At 43.4% G+C, this 20,622-nt stretch overlaps 1 protein-coding gene across 1 annotated transcript in view; it reads left to right on the top strand.

Moving 5' to 3' along the window:
- The window catches only part of LOC130357505 (interleukin-10 receptor subunit beta-like), a 50,034-nt gene that overhangs the window by 11,495 nt on the left and 17,917 nt on the right, over nt 1–20,622 (top strand). The window contains exons 2-3 of the mRNA XM_056560202.1: nt 14,375–14,498; nt 17,693–17,856. Of these exons, the coding sequence (XP_056416177.1) occupies nt 14,375–14,498; nt 17,693–17,856 (288 nt within the window). The remainder of the gene's footprint in view (nt 1–14,374; nt 14,499–17,692; nt 17,857–20,622) is intronic.

The raw sequence follows: 20,622 nt of genomic DNA, 5'->3' as shown, positions 1-20,622 counted from the left end.
CCCATAGAATAAAGGGTACTGTAGCTTTTATCCTCAAGTTATATTGTGGTCCATTAATTGTAATGATTGGAACTTCTATCTACACAGCCCAAAGCTATTGAAGATCCCATTTACTACAGCGTAACATTTTTTTTCAATAACGTTTATTATAATACATAAAACCAATAAGATTTAAAAAAAAAAAAAAATAACAAAAACAAATAAAAAAAAAAAAAAAACATGAAAAAGCAGCACAGAATTATACTCCAGTAGTGAAGGAATATGTCAACAACTACACAACCCATCCTGTGTAAACAAAATGGATCTAGTTTCCAGGAATTTTGGCAATAGTGGCTTTCAGAAGTCTATACAAAACAAGTGCGTATCCACTTTAAAGGGGTACTCCGGTGCTTAAACATCTTATCCCCTATCCAAAGGATAGGGGATAAAATGCCTGATCGCGGGAGTCCCACAGCTGGGGACCCCCGGGATCATGTACGCGGCACCCCTTTTGTAATCAGACCCGGAGCGTGTTCGCTCCGGGTCTGATTATGGTCGACCGCAGGGTGGGCGGCGTGTGATGTCACGCCTCCGCCCCCCGTGTGACATCACGTCATGCTCCACCCCTCAATGCAAGCCTACGGGAGGGGGCGTGATAGCTATCACGCCCCCTCCCGTAGGCTTGCATTGAGGGGCGGAGCGTGACGTCACACGGGGGCGGAGGCGTGACGTCACACGCCGCCGGCCCTGCGGTCGCCGGTAATCAGTCCCATAGCGAACACACTCCGGGTCTGATTACAAACGTGGTGCCGCGTGCAAGATCCCGGGGGTCCCCAGCGGTGGGACTCCCGCAATCAGGCATCTTGCCCCCTGGTGACAAGTGACTGGCTCAGAGGTCTCCAAAAAGGAGGGCCCATTATTATGTCAGAACAGAGGCCCACAGGGAATCTAGTACATAAGTGGGACAGCCTGACCCTGCACTGAATACAAATCATATATAAAACCACAAAAAAAAAACTTAAAAGTCTTTTTGCAATTTCATGAGCCTATTTTGCGGCATGCTGTACTTCGGCGCCAAAAAAAAAAACAGAAATCCAACATCTCCTCAGGAAAGCCCAAATACCTGACAAAATTGATCTGTATTGGGATTTTTAAAATGCAGTTTTTTTGGTGTACAAAATGGTGCACAATTGGTGCAAAATAATCACTTTGAAACTGCTGAAAAATGCTAATTTCATAACAGCGTGCACCAAAAAAATCAAGCTTCAGGGATCAGAACGAGACTTTTTATTTAACCTTGCTCCTCTAGTTATATGTTTTATGATCTGTTTTTTTTTTTTTGTCTGCTATTGGGGTAAGATAAAAATTGGTGGGGCAAAAAAAAAATGTGTGGACCTTGGGGGAGTTTTATCAAAACCTTCTTCTGCATTCTGGGGCCCAACACATCAGACTGCACTTAGCTTCTCGCCGGATGCAAAGATGTCCCTCCTCGGCCAGTGATAAGCTGAGCGGCAGTAGTGTCATGTAAAGGGTCCGGGCCCACCCTTCTTCCTGGTGCCTGGACCGGTTACATTGTTATGGATAATAAAAGTAAAATGAAGATCATTCTTCTAAAATGAAGATAAAAATCCTGTATTACATCCTGTGTGACCATCCTCTTTTAGCACAGAGATAATATGATGCAATGCTTATGTAAATAGCTAACCAATTAGAATGCTTATACAATGTGTTACGCCCTACGGAAGGATATACCTTTGTGTGTACACTATACAATAAATCAGAGAAATGCTTTGAGCCAATGAGAGAGTCAGCGTGTTTTCTCCGTGCACGTATTTATCTAATTTGGAGCAGGACATCAACCTAGAGCAGTCACTTGGAACGTATCCAAAACAACATGACACTACTGCCGCTCAGCCTATGACCTGCCAAGGCGGGGGGGCATCTTTGCAGCCGGCGATAAGCTCAGCACAGTCTGACGTGTTGGGCCCCGGAATGCAGAAGAAGGCCGGAGCCCCGAAGACTGGAGAGCACTACAGTGCAATGCTCTGCAGTCTACACATACCCGCAATGTATAGCAGCGTGTGTAGTGTACATTCCTATGTTAATGGAAGCGGGCGGGATTGAACAAACATTTTAGCATTGAGGGGCGGAGCGTGACGTCACACGGGGGCGGAGGCGTGACGTCACACCCCGCCGACTCTGCGGTCGCCACGCTCCGGGCACTGATGACAAACGGGGTGCCGCGTGCAAGATCCCGGGGGTCCCCAGCTGCGGGATTCCCGCGATCAGGCATCTTATCCCCTATCCTTTGGATAGGGGATAAGATGTTTAAGCACCGGAGTACCCCTTTAATCACGTTATAATCTTTATCATTGTACACACAGGATGTATCATGGATAGGATCTGTCTGGTTATTAATGAATCACCCCATAAGAAATTGCCCCTGGTTATTATGTCAGAACAGAGGCCCACAGGGAATCTAGTACACAGGTAGGACAGCCTGACCCTGCACTGAATACAAATCATATATAAAACCACAAAAAAAAAAAAAAAAAATTGTCTTTTTGCAATTTCCGCCCCTCAAACAATGTTGAACAAACATTTTAGTGGAGCAAACACCCTACGGGAGTTGAAATTTTGCAACATCTGGATGGCCTAGATTTGAGACCACTGGCCTAGACAATACCATTCAGTACATCATTTTATTAAAGCGCCATAAAGAAATTGAATACTATACATTGTCATATAATAGTGCCATTGAGAACAATAATACTAATACTTTACACGGTCATATAATAGTGCCATTGAGAACAATAATACTAATACTTTACACGGTCATATAATAGTGCCATTGATAACCATAATAATATAACTACACACAGTCAGTAAACAATGCCATAGAGGGCCTAAGGAACAATAATAATATTAGTACTATACATGGTCATTCAATAATGTCATAGAGGGCCTAAATAATAATAATAATAATACTATGTGCTGACATATTATAGTGCCACAGAATGCCCAAATAAGAATAATACTAGATATTTTTATATAATAGTGCCATAAAGGGCCTAAATAATACTACTACACATTGTCATATAATAGTGCCAGAGTGTACCTGAATAGTAGTATAATAATTCATCATATAAACAGGGTACAGATCATAGACAATTCTCAAATAACAAGGATCTACAGTACCCGAATAATTGAGTTCTGTCATGTCTACATTAGACCACAAGAAGCACTAGAAAGAACATTTGTGACTGACCACAAGGGAGGATGTTTACAGCCGGAAGTGCATGGGGGCCTGAGGTGAAAGACGTTCTTATTGTGTCTGAAACAAAAGAATGTATGAGGGCGAAAGGAAGGGAGAGTCCACCAGTTACAATTATATATAATCATATCGGGGGAGATTTATGAAAACCCGTCCAGAGGAAAAGTTGCTGAGTTGCCCATAGCAACCAATCAGATCGCTGCTTTCACTTTTGAAAAGGCCTCTGAGAAATGAAAGAAGCGATCTGATTGGTTGCTATGGACAACTCAGCAACTTCTACTCTGGACGGGTTTTCATAACTCTCCCCCGATATGATTATATATAATTGTAACTGATGGACTCTCCCTTCCTTTCGCCCTCATAAATTCTTTTGTGATTGTACCGCCTCGGTTTTCTTTTAGTAAAAAAATAAAAAAAAGCTCTAATAATGATAACATAAGGATTTATGAGGGAGAAAGAGACAAAAAGGGATTCTAGAGGAGAGAGGATCCTGATCACAAGAGCTTACAATCTATGAGGAGGAGACAAGAGGAGTGAGGATCCTGATCACAAGAGCTTACAATCTATGAGGAGGAGACAAGAGGAGTGAGGATCCTGATCACAAGAGCTTACAATCTATGAGGAGGAGACAAGAGGAGTGAGGATCCTGATCACAAGACCTTACAATCTATGAGGAGGAGACAAGAGGAGTGAGGATCCTGATCACAAGAGCTTACAATCTATGAGGAGGAGACAAGAGGAGTGAGGATCCTGATCACAAGAGCTTACAATCTATGAGGAGGAGGAGACAAGAGGAGAGAGGATCCTGATCACAAGAGTTTACAATCTATGAGGAGGAGTGAGGACCCTGATCATAAGAGCTTACAATCTATGAGGAGGAGACAAGAGGAGTGAGGACCCTGATCACAAGAGCTTACAATCTATGAGGAGGAGACAGGAGGAGTGAGGATCCTGATCACAAGAGCTTACAATCTATGAGGAGGAGGAGACAAGAGGAGTGAGGATCCTGATCACAAGAGCTTACAATCTATGAGGAGGAGGAGACAAGAGGAGAGAGGATCCTGATCACAAGAGCTTACAATCTATGAGGAGACAAGAGGAGTGAGGAGCCTGATCACAAGAGCTTACAATCTATGAGGAGGAGACAAGAGGAGTGAGGATCCTGATCACAAGAGCTTACAATCTATGAGGAGGAGACAAGAGGAGTGAGGATCCTGATCACAAGAGCTTACAATCTATGAGGAGGAGGAGACAAGAGGAGAGAGGATCCTGATCACAAGAGCTTACAATCTATGAGGAGGAGGAGACAAGAGGAGTGAGGATCCTGATCACAAGAGCTTACAATCTATGAGGAGGAGACAAGAGGAGTGAGGATCCTGATCACAAGAGCTTACAATCTATGAGGAGGAGGAGACAAGAGGAGAGAGGATCCTGATCACAAGAGTTTACAATCTATGAGGAGGAGTGAGGACCCTGATCATAAGAGCTTACAATCTATGAGGAGGAGACAAGAGGAGTGAGGACCCTGATCACAAGAGCTTACAATCTATGAGGAGGAGACAGGAGGAGTGAGGATCCTGATCACAAGAGCTTACAATCTATGAGGAGGAGGAGACAAGAGGAGTGAGGATCCTGATCACAAGAGCTTACAATCTATGAGGAGGAGGAGACAAGAGGAGAGAGGATCCTGATCACAAGAGCTTACAATCTATGAGGAGACAAGAGGAGTGAGGAGCCTGATCACAAGAGCTTACAATCTATGAGGAGGAGACAAGAGGAGTGAGGATCCTGATCACAAGAGCTTACAATCTATGAGGAGGAGACAAGAGGAGTGAGGATCCTGATCACAAGAGCTTACAATCTATGAGGAGGAGGAGACAAGAGGAGAGAGGATCCTGATCACAAGAGCTTACAATCTATGAGGAGGAGGGGACAAGAGGAGTGAGGATCCTGATCACAAGAGCTTACAATCTATGAGGAGGAGACAAGAGGAGAGAGGATCCTGATCACAAGAGCTTACAATCTATGAGGAGGAGACAAGAGGAGTGAGGACTCTGATCACAAGAGCTTACAATCTATGAGGAGGAGACAAGAGGAGTGAGGAGCCTGATCACAAGAGCTTACAATCTATGAGGAGGAGGAGACAAGAGGAGTGAGGATCCTGATCACAACAGCTTACAATCTATGAGGAGACAAGAGGAGTGAGGATCCCGATCACAAGAGCTTACAATCTATGAGGAGACAAGAGGAGTGAGGATCCTGATCACAAGAGCTTACAATCTATGAGGAGGAGACAAGAGGAGTGAGGATCCTGATCACAAGACCTTATAATCTATGAGGAGGAGACGAGGAGTGAGGAGCCTGATCACAAGAGTTTATAATCTATGAGGAGGAGACAAGAGGAGTGAGGAGCCTGATCACAGGAGCTTACAATCTATGAGGAGGAGACAAGAGGAGTGAGGACCCTGATCACAAGACCTTACAATCTATGAGGAGGAGACAAGTGGAGTGAGGATCCTAATCACAAGAGCTTACAATCTATGAGGAGGAGACAAGAGGAGTGAGGATCCCGATCACAAGAGCTTACAATCTATGAGGAGGAGGAGACAAGAGGAGTGAGGATCCTGATCACAAGACCTTACAATCTATGAGAAGGAGACAAGAGGAGTGAGGAGCCTGATCACAAGACCTTACAATCTATGAGAAGGGGACAAGAGGAGTGAGGATCCTGATCACAAGAGCTTACAATCTTTGAGGAGGAGACAAGAGGAGTGAGGACCCTGATCACAAGAGCTTACAATCTATGAGGAGGAGACAAGAGGAGAGAGGATCCTGATCACAAGAGCTTACATTCTATGAGGAGGAGACAAGAGGAGTGAGGACCCTGATCACAAGAGCTTACAATCTATGAGGAGGAGACAAGAGGAGTGAGGAGCCTGATCACAAGAGCTTACAATCTATGAGGAGGAGGAGACAAGAGGAGTGAGGATCCTGATCACAACAGCTTACAATCTATGAGGAGACAAGAGGAGTGAGGATCCCGATCACAAGAGCTTACAATCTATGAGGAGACAAGAGGAGTGAGGATCCTGATCACAAGAGCTTACAATCTATGAGGAGGAGGAGACAAGAGGAGTGAGGATCCTGATCACAAGACCTTACAATCTATGAGAAGGAGACAAGAGGAGTGAGGAGCCTGATCACAAGACCTTACAATCTATGAGGAGGGGACAAGAGGAGTGAGGATCCTGATCACAAGAGCTTACAATCTTTGAGGAGGAGACAAGAGGAGTGAGGACCCTGATCACAAGAGCTTACAATCTATGAGGAGGAGACAAGAGGAGAGAGGATCCTGATCACAAGAGCTTACATTCTATGAGGAGGAGACAAGAGGAGTGAGGACCCTGATCACAAGAGCTTACAATCTATGAGGAGGAGACAAGAGGAGTGAGGAGCCTGATCACAAGAGCTTACAATCTATGAGGAGGAGGAGACAAGAGGAGTGAGGATCCTGATCACAACAGCTTACAATCTATGAGGAGACAAGAGGAGTGAGGATCCCGATCACAAGAGCTTACAATCTATGAGGAGACAAGAGGAGTGAGGATCCTGATCACAAGAGCTTACAATCTATGAGGAGGAGGAGACAAGAGGAGTGAGGATCCTGATCACAAGACCTTACAATCTATGAGAAGGAGACAAGAGGAGTGAGGAGCCTGATCACAAGACCTTACAATCTATGAGGAGGAGACAAGAGGAGTGAGGATCCTGATCACAAGAGCTTACAATCTTTGAGGAGGAGACAAGAGGAGTGAGGATCCTGATCACAAGAGCTTACAATCTATGAGGAGGAGACAAGAGGAGTGAGGATCCTGATCACAAGACCTTACAATCTATGAGGAGGAGACAAGAGGAGTGAGGAGCCTGATCACAAGAGCTTACAATCTATGAGGAGGAGACAAGAGGAGTGAGGAGCCTGATCACAAGAGCTTACAATCTATGAGGAAATAGGGGGTACAAGAGGAGCGAGTGTAACAACAATTTAACCCCAACGGGGTTAACAAGACCTCTGTATGTAATGTGTCTAAACTAAAACATAACTTTTATTAATTTAATTAACCAAATAATATAGTGAATGGTGAGAATCACACTATTTAAAAACACAGCCCCCTTGTGTGTATCCAAAGATTCAGGTTAGAGAAGAACCACTGGTGACCTCAATATAGTGTGAGAGCACTTTCATAGGTGTTTATGTACACCATTAATACACCATTATATCAGATATAGCGTGACAACTGATGTCTTCCATTTATAATGTGCTCTCATATGAACTATAGAGGTATTCCAATAGCCTGCTGTGCACCGCAGGCCACAAGACCAGTGTTTTAATACCTATTATTATTACATTTTATAGAGGACACTTGGGGGTTGCAAATTAAAATATAATACTGTCACACCCCGACATGTTTTGCCACCAAGTGGCTTTATCAAGGAGGAAAACTCTCAGTTGTCCTCCTTGATAAAGCCACTTGGTGGCGAAACATGTCGGGGTGTGACAGTATTATATTTTAATTTGCAACCCCCAAGTGTCCTCTATAAAATGTAATAATACAGTGCATAGTGAAAGTATTCGGCCCCCTTGAACTTTTTCACCTTTTGCCACATTTCAGGCTTCAAACATAAAGATAAAAAACTGTAATTTTTTGTGAAGAATCAACAACAAGTGGGACACAATCATGAAGTGGAACGAAATTTATTGGATATTTCAAACTTTTTTAACAAATGAAAAACTGAAAAATTGGGCGTGCAAAATTATTATTAAGTTAATACTTTGTAGCGCCACCTTTTGCTGCGATTACAGCTGTAAGTCGCTTGGGGTATGTCTCTATCAGTTTTGCACATCGAGAGACTGAAATTTTTGCCCATTCCTCCTTGCTCCTCCAGCTGGAGCTCAGTGAGGTTGGATGGAGAGCGTTTGTGAACAGCTGGAGCTCAGTGAGGTTGGATGGAGAGCGTTTGTGAACAGCTGGAGCTCAGTGAGGTTGGATGGAGAGCGTTTGTGAACAGCTGGAGCTCAGTGAGGTTGGATGGAGAGTGTTTGTGAACAGCTGGAGCTCAGTGAGGTTGGATGGAGAGCGTTTGTGAACAGCTGGAGCTCAGTGAGGTTGGATGGAGAGTGTTTGTGAACAGCTGGAGCTCAGTGAGGTTGGATGGAGAGCGTTTGTGAACAGCTGGAGCTCAGTGAGGTTGGATGGAGAGTGTTTGTGAACAGCTGGAGCTCAGTGAGGTTGGATGGAGAGCGTTTGTGAACAGCTGGAGCTCAGTGAGGTTGGATGGAGAGCGTTTGTGAACAGCTCGAGCTCAGTGAGGTTGGATGGAGAGTGTTTGTGAACAGCAGTTTTCAGTTCTTTCCACAGATTCTTAATTGGATTCAGGTCTGGACTTTGACTTGGCCATTCTAACACCTGGATATGTTTATTTGTGGTCCATTCCATTTTAGATTTTGCTTTATGTTTTTGATCATTGTCTTGTTGGAAGACAAATCTCCGTCCCAGTCTCAGGTCTTTTTTCCAGACTCCATCAGGTTTTCTTCCAGAATGGTCCTGTATTTGGCTCCATCCATCTTCCCATCAATTTTAACCATCTTCCCTGTCCCTGCTGAAGAAAAACCCAAACCATGATGCTGCCACCACCATGTTTGACAGTGGGGACCGTGTGTTCAGGTTGATGAGCTGTGTTGCTTTTACGCCAAACATAACATTTTGCATGGTTGCCAAAAATTTCAATTTTGGTTTCATCTGACCAGAGCATCTTCTTCCACATGTTTTTTGTGTCTCCCAGGTGGCTTGTGGCAAACTTTAAACAATACTTTTTATGGATATCGTTAAGAAATGGCTTTCTTCTTGCCACTCTTCCATAAAGGCCCGATTTGTGCAGTATACGACTGATTGTTGTCCTATGGACAGAGTCTCCCACCTCAGCTGTAGATCTCTGCAGTTCATCCAGAGTGACCATGGGCCTCTTGGCTGCATCTCTGATCAGTCTTCTCCTTGTATGAGCTGAAAGTTTAGAGGGACGGCCAGGTCTTTGTAGATTTGCAGTGGTCTGATACTCCTTCCATTTCAATATTATTGCTTGCACAGTGCTCCTTGGGATGTTTAAAGCTTGGGAAATCTTTTTGTATCCAAATCCGGCTTTAAACTTCTCCACAACAGTATCTCGGACCTGCCTGGTGTGTTTTTGTTCATGATGCTCTCTGCGCTTTAAACTGACCTCTGAGGCCATCACAGTGCAGGTGCATTTATACGGAGACTTGATTACACACAGGTGGATTCTATTTATCATTATTAGTCATTTAGGTCAACATTGGATCATTCAGAGATCCTCACTGAACTTCTGGAGAGAGTTTGCTGCACTGAAAGTAAAGGGGCTGAATAATTTTGCACGCCCAATTTATCAGTTTTTTTATTTGTTAACAAAGTTTGAAATATCCAATAAATTTTGTTCCACTTCATGATTGTGTCCCACTTGTTGTTGATTCTTCACAAAAAATTACAGTTTTATATCTTTATGTTTGAAGCCTGAAATGTGGCAAAAGGTTGAAAAGTTCAAGAGGGCCGAATACTTTCACTATGCACTGTAGGTATTAAAACACTGGTCTTGTGGCCTGCGGTGCACAGCAGGCTATTGGAATACCTCTATAGTTCATATGAGAGCACATTATAAATGGAATACATCAGTTGTCACGCTATATCTGATATAATGGTGTATTAATGGTGTACATAAACACTTATGAAAGTGCTCTCACACTATATTGAGGTCATCAGTGGTTCTTCTCTAACCTGAATCTTTGGATACACACAAGGGGGCTGTGTTTTTAAATAGTGTGATTCTCACCATTCACTATATTATTTAGTTGATTAAATTAATAAAAGTTATGTTTTAGTTTAGACACATTATATACAGAGGTCTTGTTAACCCCGTTGGGGGTAAATTGTTGTTACGGTCTGATACCTCTTTATGTGTTTTGAGGCCAGTTTATAGTAGAATTTTCAAGAGGAGTGAGGACCCTGAGCTTACAATCTAAGAGGAAAAGGCATTGAAGCAAGCGGAGTATTGATCCTCTATCTTGAAGGTAGAAAGTTAGAAGCCTGGACACTGGACAGAAATAAATCAAGATGATCATATTAGATAGAATTATTGCAAAGTTCAGTTAGTGGTAAGGTTGGGTTCACACTACGGTTTGTATTTACGGTTCCCGTATACGGCTGGGAGGGGGGGGGGGGCTTAATTGCGGCGCCCGCACTCAGTCGTATTCGGGAACCGTATTTAATGCATGTCTATGAGCCGACCGGAGTGAGCCTCCGGTCATCTGCGTTTTCGGCCGTATGCGGTTTCCCGACAGTAGGCAAAAAACGCGGTCGACCACGTTTTTGCCTGCGGTCGGGAAACCGCATACGGCCGAAAACGCACCCGACCAGAGGCTGCGGTTCATTCCGGTCGGCTCATAGACATGCATTAAATACGGTTTCCGTATACGGCTGAGTGCGGGCGCCGCGATTAAGCCCCATCCCCCCTACTCCCAGCCGTATACGGGAACCGTAAATACAAACCGTAGTGTGAACCCAGCCTGAAACTTCCTCCAGGCTTCACCATAACATCCTCCCTCACCTTTGTTCCTGTGAATAGTAAAGTTTTATGGTCATTGCCATTCATAGAGAGATTCCTACATATCATACGTTGTCAGTCTCCGCAGAGTTCAAACTGCAGCTCATAAAGTGCAAACAAATGACATTGATAAGGAGATGCAACAATGTCTCATATTATGCTATGTTAAGAGCTGATATATGTGTGACAAGCTTCCATATTGGTTTAAAGGGGTTATTCATCTCTAGAATGGCACAGGGCGGTAATACCTTGCACAGCTGCTACAAATAGGGCAGGGGCTGCAGATATGAACCATAGGGAGTACTTTGGGGCTTCTACCACTTTGAGAATCTAGGTGGCATCCACCATCTACCCTTCCTCTGGGCAAAATGGGTCTCGTGTCACTTGTGTGCTTAACTCGACGCAGTCTTCCACTTGGTTGCAGACTTTGCAGAGTAGACGGAGTCTGCAATAGCAATGATTTTAATAAATCATAGTGTTAATTTATGTCACCATGAAATTATTTTAGTGCTTGTCTTGGCTTGCAAAAAGTCCTTGGAGGCTGAAAGTCTTCTAATTTTTATGGTGATATTAATAAACTTGACGCTTTGCTGAAATACCTGGCATGTTCAGTTCTGTCTATTCCACCTGCCCTCCTCAGTTCTTCTGATCCTTGCAGTCAATATTTTATGTCTAGAACTGTCTTCAACCCTATCCAGGAGAGGTGGCCATGCAAGTCACTTGCTCGGCTGCCTCTGTCCCTCTTGTATATGTCAGTAGAAAGGGTGCAAAGAGACAACTTCTCTTTTATGTAACTCTAATGTGGGGGCCTCCCATCACATTTTTCGATATGAGTTTTCACGTATTTTACCCTTGACCAGGAATTGATTTCTAGATTCTCTGTTGGTGAATGAGATTGTATTGTCCTTTTTGGAATCACAAAAAGTAGGAACACTGGAGGCCGTAAAGCTTGTCAGGTCACGGTCAGGCAACAGAGGAGCGGGGAGGCGGAAGATGGAACGGGGGAGTCAGGCATTGGGCCACAGCCGTATCGCACCTTGTGGTGCTTCGTCAGGCCCCTGCGACCAAGGTCGCAGGGGACTGACGAAGCACCACAAGGTGCGATACGGCTGTGGCCCGACGCCTGATTTCCCCCCCTTGTTCCATCTTCTGCCTCACCTTGATCGCAGGGGCCTGACGAATACGGCTATACGTGCAATACGGCTGTGGCCCAACTCCTGATTTCCCCCCCCCCCCACCCCCCTTGTCCCATCTTCTGCTTCACCTTGGTCGCAGGGGCCTGACGAAGCACCACAAGGTGTGATACGGCTGTGGCCCAACGCCTGACTCCCCGCGTTCCATCTTCCACCTCCCCGCTTCTCTGTTGCCTGACCGGGAACTGACAAGCTTTACGGTCTCCAGTGTACTGGGTGAGTTGCTCCGCTGCATTCTTTTTGTGATTCCATTGTGCTCTGTATCGTATGGCATGTAGCACCACTCGTAGGAGAATTTTGACTGCAAACACTGGTTTTACTACTGAAGGTATCATCTACTAGGTTTAAAGGGGCAGTGCCGGATTTTTTTCTTTCTTCTGTGATTGTATTGTCCTTTTTGTTCTTTGTTTTCTGGGTGCCAAAATTCAGTAAAAATTCTAACTACAACTACCCTTCTGACCTTCCATGAGTTCATGCCAGTTCATGTTTTAATATAGGTAGACCACTCTGTCAGTGTCATCTTTCTCTCTTTTTTTTAATCAGGAATCAGTGCCGCCCCCCATGTGCCGTGTCTGGTATTACAGTAGTCTTTTGAACAAGGCTAAGCCTCAGTGCCAGACACGGCCTTTAGACTATAGCTGATGGGGGATATGTATTTCTAATGTTATACTACCCTTGTAATAACTGGGTGCTGGGCGGACAAATGAAGTGATTGCCGGACAACTTGCACCAACCGTACAGGAAGGAAACAACAGAACATATTCATACAGCTAGAATCCATGCTCCTTTGGATGCATAACATTTTAAATTTTGCATTAAAACTATCCTCCATTGACTTCAATAGGAAATTCCACACCACACCGAAAAATCAACATGGTTTTCAAAAACCAAATCCCAAATTTTCAGTGCAACATGATGTCACTTTCTAAGCATTCAACATGGATTTCTCCTTGTAAAATCAACACAAACTTTCAAATTGGAATTAATATCTGCATGTAAATCTCCATCACAATCTGCAAAGATTGTAAAGAAGAATTTTCCGCCTCAAAATGCTGTGTGAACATCTTCTCAGCCCCTGTTCACATATATGTTGTGGCTTGTATTTTTAATGGAAACCATAGTACAGGGGTCCATACAACACCACCATTGTATGACAGACAACAATGACATATAACAGGGTCTGTCTGTTTCTGACAAATGTTTCTAACAACTTGACAGAGAGAATAGGGCTGCATCCAGTATTATTTTTCCCATAAAACACTACGGAATCTGCAACTGGTACTCCGATGGATGTGAACAGGTCCTTACAGTATCAAACATTTGAAATTGCCTACAGATGAATGGAACTGGACGAATGGAGGATCCTAGGGGGTGGAGTCCACTGGGCATTTGCTCCTTGAACAGTTCCTATAATCTAGGCCTAAATGGTAACAATGTAATAACTGTTACGCCGAGCGCTCCGGGTCCCTGCTCCTCCCCGGAGCGCTCGCGGCGTTCCTCTCTCTGCAGCGCCCCGGTCAGACCAGCTGACCGGGAGCGCTGCACTGACATTGCCGGCGGGGATGCGATTCGCATAGCGGGACGCGCCCGCTCGCGAATCGCATCCCAAGTCACTCACCTGTCCCGGTCCCCGCCTGTCACGTCCTGGCGCGCGCGGCTCCGCTCCTTAGGGCGCGCGCGCGCCAGCTCTCTAAGATTTAAAGGGCCAGTGCACCAATGATTGGTGCCTGGCCCAATCAGCCTAATTAGCTTCCACCTGCTCCCTGTCCATATTACCTCACTTCCCCTGCACTTCCTTGCCGATCTTGTTGCCTTGTGCCAGTGAAAGCGTTTAGTGTTGTCCAAAGCCTGTGTTCCAGATCTCCTGCTATCCTCATTGACTACGAACCTTGCCGCCTGCCCCGACCTTCTGCTACGTCTGACCTTGCCTCTGCCTAGTCCTTCTGTCCCACGCCTTCTCAGCAGTCAGCGAGGTTGAGCCGTTGCCAGTGGATACTACCTGGTTGCTACCGGTTTTCACCAGAGCCCGCCGCAAAGCGGGATGGTCTTGCTGCGGGCTCTGGTGAAAACCAGTAGCAACCCTAGAACCGGTCCACCGACACGGTCCACGCCAATCCCTTGCTGACACAGAGGATCCACATCCAGCTATCCGAATCCTAACAATAACAAGCCATATATAAGTTGAAGTGATAAAAAGAAAAGTGCAGTGTCCAATATCCATTATCCTCTAATACTTCTTCTGATTTTTGTGCACATACAGGGTTCGGGAAACTTCCAGCTCCTATCAATGTCACCATGGATTCCTTCAACTTTAAGAATACTTTGCGTTGGACACAACCAGCTGATCTAGAGGGTGACGTGATATACATTGTGGAATATAAAATGTAGGTAACATTGCAGCTTTAAGTGTCTACGTCTAATATATTGAAAATATTTATAAAACACACATATTATAACATACATAGTACATGGAATGTGGCTGGCAGTATATACATATGAGGAAATACAAGATATGGAGGAGGTCAGTATAGTGAATGTACAGGGAGCTCTACATCATAGAAGAATAGTGGGGGCTCTACATCATAGAAGAATAGTGGGGGCTGTACATCATAGAAGAATAGTGGGGGCTCTACATCATAGAAGAATAGTGGGGGCTCTACATCATAGAAGAATAGTGGGGGCTCTACATCATAGAAGAATAATGGGAGCTCTACATCATAGAAGAATAGTGGGGGCTCTACATCATAGAAGAATAGTGGGGGCTCTACATCATAGAAGAATAGTGGGAGCTTTACATCATAGAAGAATATAGGGGGCTCTACATCATAGAAGAATAGTGGGGGCTCTACATCATAGAAGAATAGTGGGGGCTCTACATCATAGAAGAATAGTGGGGGCTCTACATCATAGAAGAATATAGGGGGCTCTACATCATAGAAGAATAGTAGGGGCTCTACATCATAGAAGAATAGTGGGGGCTCTACATCATAGAAGAATAGTGGGGGCTCTACATCATAGAAGAATAGTGGGGGCTCTACATCATAGAAGAATAGTGGGAGCTTTACATCATAGAAGAATAGTGGGGGCTCTACATCATAGAAGAATAGTGGGGGCTCTACATCATAGAAGAATAGTGGGGGCTCTACATCATAGAAGAATATAGGGGGCTCTACATCATAGAAGAATAGTGGGAGCTTTACATCATAGAAGAATAGTGGGGGCTCTACATCATAGAAGAATAGTGGGGGCTCTACATCGTAGAAGAATAGTGGGAGCTCTACATCATAGAAGAATATAGGGGGCTCTACATCATAGAAGAATAGTGGAGGCTCTACATCATAGAAGAATAGTGGGAGCTTTACATCATAGAAGAATAGTGGGGGCTCTACATCATAGAAGAATAGTGGGGGCTCTACATCATAGAAGAATATAGGGGGCTCTACATCATAGAAGAATAGTGGGAGCTTTACATCATAGAAGAATAGTGGGGGCTCTACATCATAGAAGAATAGTGGGGGCTCTACATCATAGAAGAATAGTGGGGGCTCTACATCATAGAAGAATAGTGGGGGCTCTACATCATAGAAAAATAGTGGGGGCTCTACATCATAGAAGAATAGTGGGGGCTCTACATCATAGAAGAATAGTGGGGGCTCTACGTCATAGAAGAATAGTGGGGGCTCTACGTCATAGAAGAATAGTGGGAGCTCTACATAATAGAAGAATAGTGGGAGCTCTACATCATAGAAGAATAGTGGGGGCTCTACATCATAGAAGAATAGTGGGGGCTCTACATCATAGAGGAATAGTGGGGGCTCTATATCATAGAATAGTGGGGGCTCTACATCATAGAAGAATAGTGGGGGCTCTACATCATAGAAGAATAGTGGGGGCTCTACATCATAGAAGAATAGTGGGGGCTCTACATCATAGAACAATAGTGGGGGCTCTACATCATAATAGAACAGTGGAGGCTCTACATCATAGAAGAATAGTGGGGGCTCTACATCATAGAAGAATAGTGGGAGCTCTACATCATAGAAGAATAGTGGGGGCTCTACATCATAAAAGAATAGTGGGGGCTCTACATCATAGAAGAATAGTGGGGGCTCTACATCATAGAAGAATAGTGGGGGCTCTACATCATAGAAGAATAGTGGGAGCTTTACATCATAGAAGAATAGTGGGGGCTCTACATCATAGAAGAATAGTGGGGGCTCTACATCATAGAAGATAGTGGGGGCTCTACATCATAGAAGAATAGTGGGGGCTCTACATCATAGAAGAATAGTGGGGGCTCTACATCATAGAAGAATAGTGGGGGCTCTACATCATAGAAGAATAGTGGGGGCTCTACGTCATAAAAGAATAGTGGGGGCTCTACGTCATAGAAGAATAGTGGGAGCTCTACATAATAGAAGAATAGTGGGAGCTCTACATCATAGAAGAATAGTGGGGGCTCTACATCATAGAAGAATAGTGGGGGCTCTACATCATAGAGGAATAGTGGGGGCTCTATATCATAGAATAGTGGGGGCTCTACATAATAGAAGAATAGTGGGGGTTCTACATCATAGAAGAATAGTGGGGGCTCTACATCATAGAAGAATAGTGGGGGCTCTACATCATAGAACAATAGTGGGGGCTCTACATCATAATAGAATAGTGGGGGCTCTACATCATAGAACAATAGTGGGGGCTCTACATCATAGAAGAATAGTGGGGGCTCTACATAATAGAAGAATAGTGGGGGTTCTACATCATAGAAGAATAGTGGGGGCTCTACATCATAGAAGAATAGTGGGGGCTCTACATCATAGAAGAATAGTGGGGGCTCTACATCATAGAAGAATAATGGGGGCTCTACCTTAAAGAGATTTTACCAAAGCTGTACCAATAAAGTGGAAGCTTCAATATTGAACGCATATATCTTAAAAACTGGGCCCCAGGCAAAAAACAATGCTGTACTCCTGCCCATCATATTGATATGCCATTACGCAGCTGTGGCTGTCCCCATGCCTTATGACAATATTTAGCTGTGTACCAACTCATGTATTCAGTGGGGGGTTTATTATATCTATTGCAACTATTTTTACTTGTGGCTATGGCTTCAAAATGTCCATGCTACACGTAAGTGGATGCTGGATTTGTTGATGTGTCTTTGTTCTGTTTTGTTCTTGTGACACTGCAGCTGAGTATACACTTTGATTTTCAATATGCCAAGAATATACCAGCTGTAGCCTGAAAACCATTTTTTATTTTATTTTTTATTTTTTGTAAGAGAAGAAAAAAAAATGCTGAGGCAGGATGTTAGCTGGAAGTCAATTGGACAATATTCCAGACCCATATGGCATTTATTAAGGGGGGGGGGGGGCTGGGGTTGTTGTATTTTCACCCTTTTGTGGCTATTTTTGGCTTAGTGGCTGTTTTCTAAATTGCAGCGTGCTCTCGGTATGGTGTTTGGAATATTACGATGGCTTATTCTACTGTATTCAATATAATGGTTCTATCTTAATTTTTTTTATTTTTGCCCCAGTTTATGGCACATAATGTGAATGTGTACTTGTGTTTATTTTAGAGATATCCCATCTAACAGGGTTGCCTATAAGAGAATATGTATCACTCACGAGCAACAGTGTCATTCTTCTGTCATCACGTACCGCTCTTATGTGCGAGTGAAAGCGCGGAAATATTCCGATGAATCTGACTGGGTGACAATACACTTTGACCCCTATGAAGAAAGTAAGTAACTTCCTAATTATCACAAATGTACAACTGAAATAGCATGGTACCGTGTTAGCTGCAATAAATAAATAAATATAATATATATATACAATAAATATATATATATATATATTATATGGGATAACTAACTGTATCAGTGGGGGTCTGAACTCTGAGCTCCACAAGTATCATTCTTTAAATATATATATATATATATATATATATATAGAGCAACAGGAGAATATAGCAGCACACTGCTAGCACAAAGATATAGATGAAACATGAGTATATAGATAAAGCATGAGTATATAGATAGAACATGAAAAGCTATACAGCTGTAGTGCAATAAATGAGAATATGAAACTATGAAATTATGAGGTACTTAGCTTGCAAATTTGGCGCCAAATAGCGTGGACCGTCCCACCACGGTAAGGTGACCTCATTCTGGGACAGACCCTACACTATGAATATGTCTCTGTGTGAACAGTACAACATGCATTGCAAGGTCTGAAACATCCAAGGCACCTTATATAGCCCTAATAGAGGTGGGTCGGGTGCAGGAGCCAACATGGAGGTAGCCACTCCCCCATATGTGTAATACAACCAAAGAATAAGTTGGCCAGCACTATTAATTCCAAACTATTGTAAAAACCTGGCTTGCAGGAGCAGGCTGCTGGGCTAAATATACAGCAACAGGAGAATACAGCAGCACACTGCTGTGTTCTACAATTTGGCGCCAAATTTGCAAGCTAAGTACCTCATAATTTCATAGTTTCATATCTTCATTTATTGCATTACAGCTGTATAGCTTTTCATGTTCTATCTATATACTCATGTTTTATCTATTTACTCATGTTTTATCTATATCTTTGTGCTAGCAGTGTGCTGCTGTATTCTCCTGTTGCTGTATATTTAGCCCAGCAGCCTGCACCTGCAAGCCAGGTTTTTACAATAGTTTGGAATTAATAGTGCTGGCCAACTTATTCTTTGGATATATATATAAATATATATATATATATATATATATATATATATATATATTTAAATAATGATACTTGTGGAGCTCAGAGTTCAGACCCCCCACTAATACAGTTAGTTATCCCATATCTCAGTGTTTACCAAACCAAGGTGCCTCCAGATGTTGCAAAACTACAACTCACAGCTAGCCTGGACAGCCTTTGGCTATCTTGTTGAGGGGGATAACATTGCATGTTAGGATAACCTTTTAAGAATACAGATAGAAGAGCAATGGAGGTGATAACTGGTAAAGGGGTGTGAGTGGCCTCCATGTGATGGGTTATAATTCCAGGTTGAGCCCTTGCGTCTATTGTATACCTATAAGACTACAAGTCATTCAGTTGTCTGTTTCCTCGTACCCGGTCTAGTTCAACACTGTATAGATGTATGGTGCTGTAAAAAAAAGTATTTGCCCCTTTCCTGATTTCTTATTTTGTTTTGCACATTTGTCACACTTAAAGGGGTACTCCTATGGAAACCTTTTTTTTTTCTTATTTTTTTTTTTTTTTTTTTAAATCAACAGAAAGTTAAACAGATTTGTAAATTACTTCTATTAAAAAATATAAATCCTTACAGTACTTTGACTGGGCTGTATACTACAGAGGAAATGTTTTTCTTTTTGGATCTCAGTGCTCTCTGCTGACCTCTGCTGTCCATTTTAGGAACTGGAAAAATCCCCATAGCAAACATATGCTGCTCTGGACAGTCCCTAAAATGGACAGCAGAGGTCAGCAGAGTGCACTTTGGTATTGACAGAAGAGAAATCCAAAAAGAAAAACATTTCCTCTGTGGTATACAGTCCCTAAAAAGTACTGGAAGGATTAAGATTTTTTCAATAGAAGTAATTTACAAATCTGTTTAACATTTTGGCACCAGTTCATTTAAAAAAAAAAAAAAAAAAAAAAGTTTTCCACGGGTGTACCCCATAAAATTTTTCTGATCATCCAACACAAATTGCAGTGATCATTGAATTTACTATGGAACAAAAAAAAGCTGTCCGCACCATCATAGCATTATGTGAAAAAAGTGATTGCGCCCCCCACCGCTTAAATAGAACCTGTCTGACAAACCTTCGAGACTCCAGCGAACAATAGTCATAATCCACAAATGGAGAAAATTTGGAACAATGGCAAACCTTCCCAGAAGTGGCTGGCCTACCAAAATTACCCCAAGAGCGTAATGAAGATTTATCCCGCAAAAATGGCTTTCAGGGCAGAGTTCTAAGGCGAAAACCAAAAAGAATATAAAGGCTTGTCTCACTTTTATAAAAAAAAACCCTCTTGTTCACACAGTGTAAACTGTGTGGAAAACACAGGCGCATTTTAATAATCTGGCGGACACAAGGACTGCTTGGAAATGTGCCGCCTCATAGATGGCAATGTGGTGACCTACGGTGATGGCGGGACCACGGGGTGTAGCGGTGTAGGTGGATCGGGCAAGATGGTATTAACCCCAGGGGCAAGGTGTTATTAACCCGTAATGTTTGTGACGCCAGAGAGGTTTTTGGGTATTGGGAACCACCCAATCGATATCTCCACTATCCCAATGGCTAGGCAGTGAAAATGAGAGTCCATAGCCAGGTTAAGGTTTAACAGAGGCTTTACTGAGGTCAGACAGGTGTTATTATCTTGATAGCTAGGCCAGAATCCCAGAGAGGTGGCCTGGAACACGGAAGGACCTTGCAGCTTGCTGGGACCAATTATACTTATAATAGACTTTAGATAGTTGACTTGAGGTTTGACTAGACTGTAGATGGTGACAGCAGAC

The sequence above is a fragment of the Hyla sarda genome, chromosome 2 (genome assembly GCF_029499605.1).
Source record: "Hyla sarda isolate aHylSar1 chromosome 2, aHylSar1.hap1, whole genome shotgun sequence".
Lineage (NCBI taxonomy): Eukaryota > Metazoa > Chordata > Amphibia > Anura > Hylidae > Hyla > Hyla sarda.
Note: the sequence above shows the minus strand (reverse complement) of the source record. Positions and strands in the feature narration are given on the sequence as shown.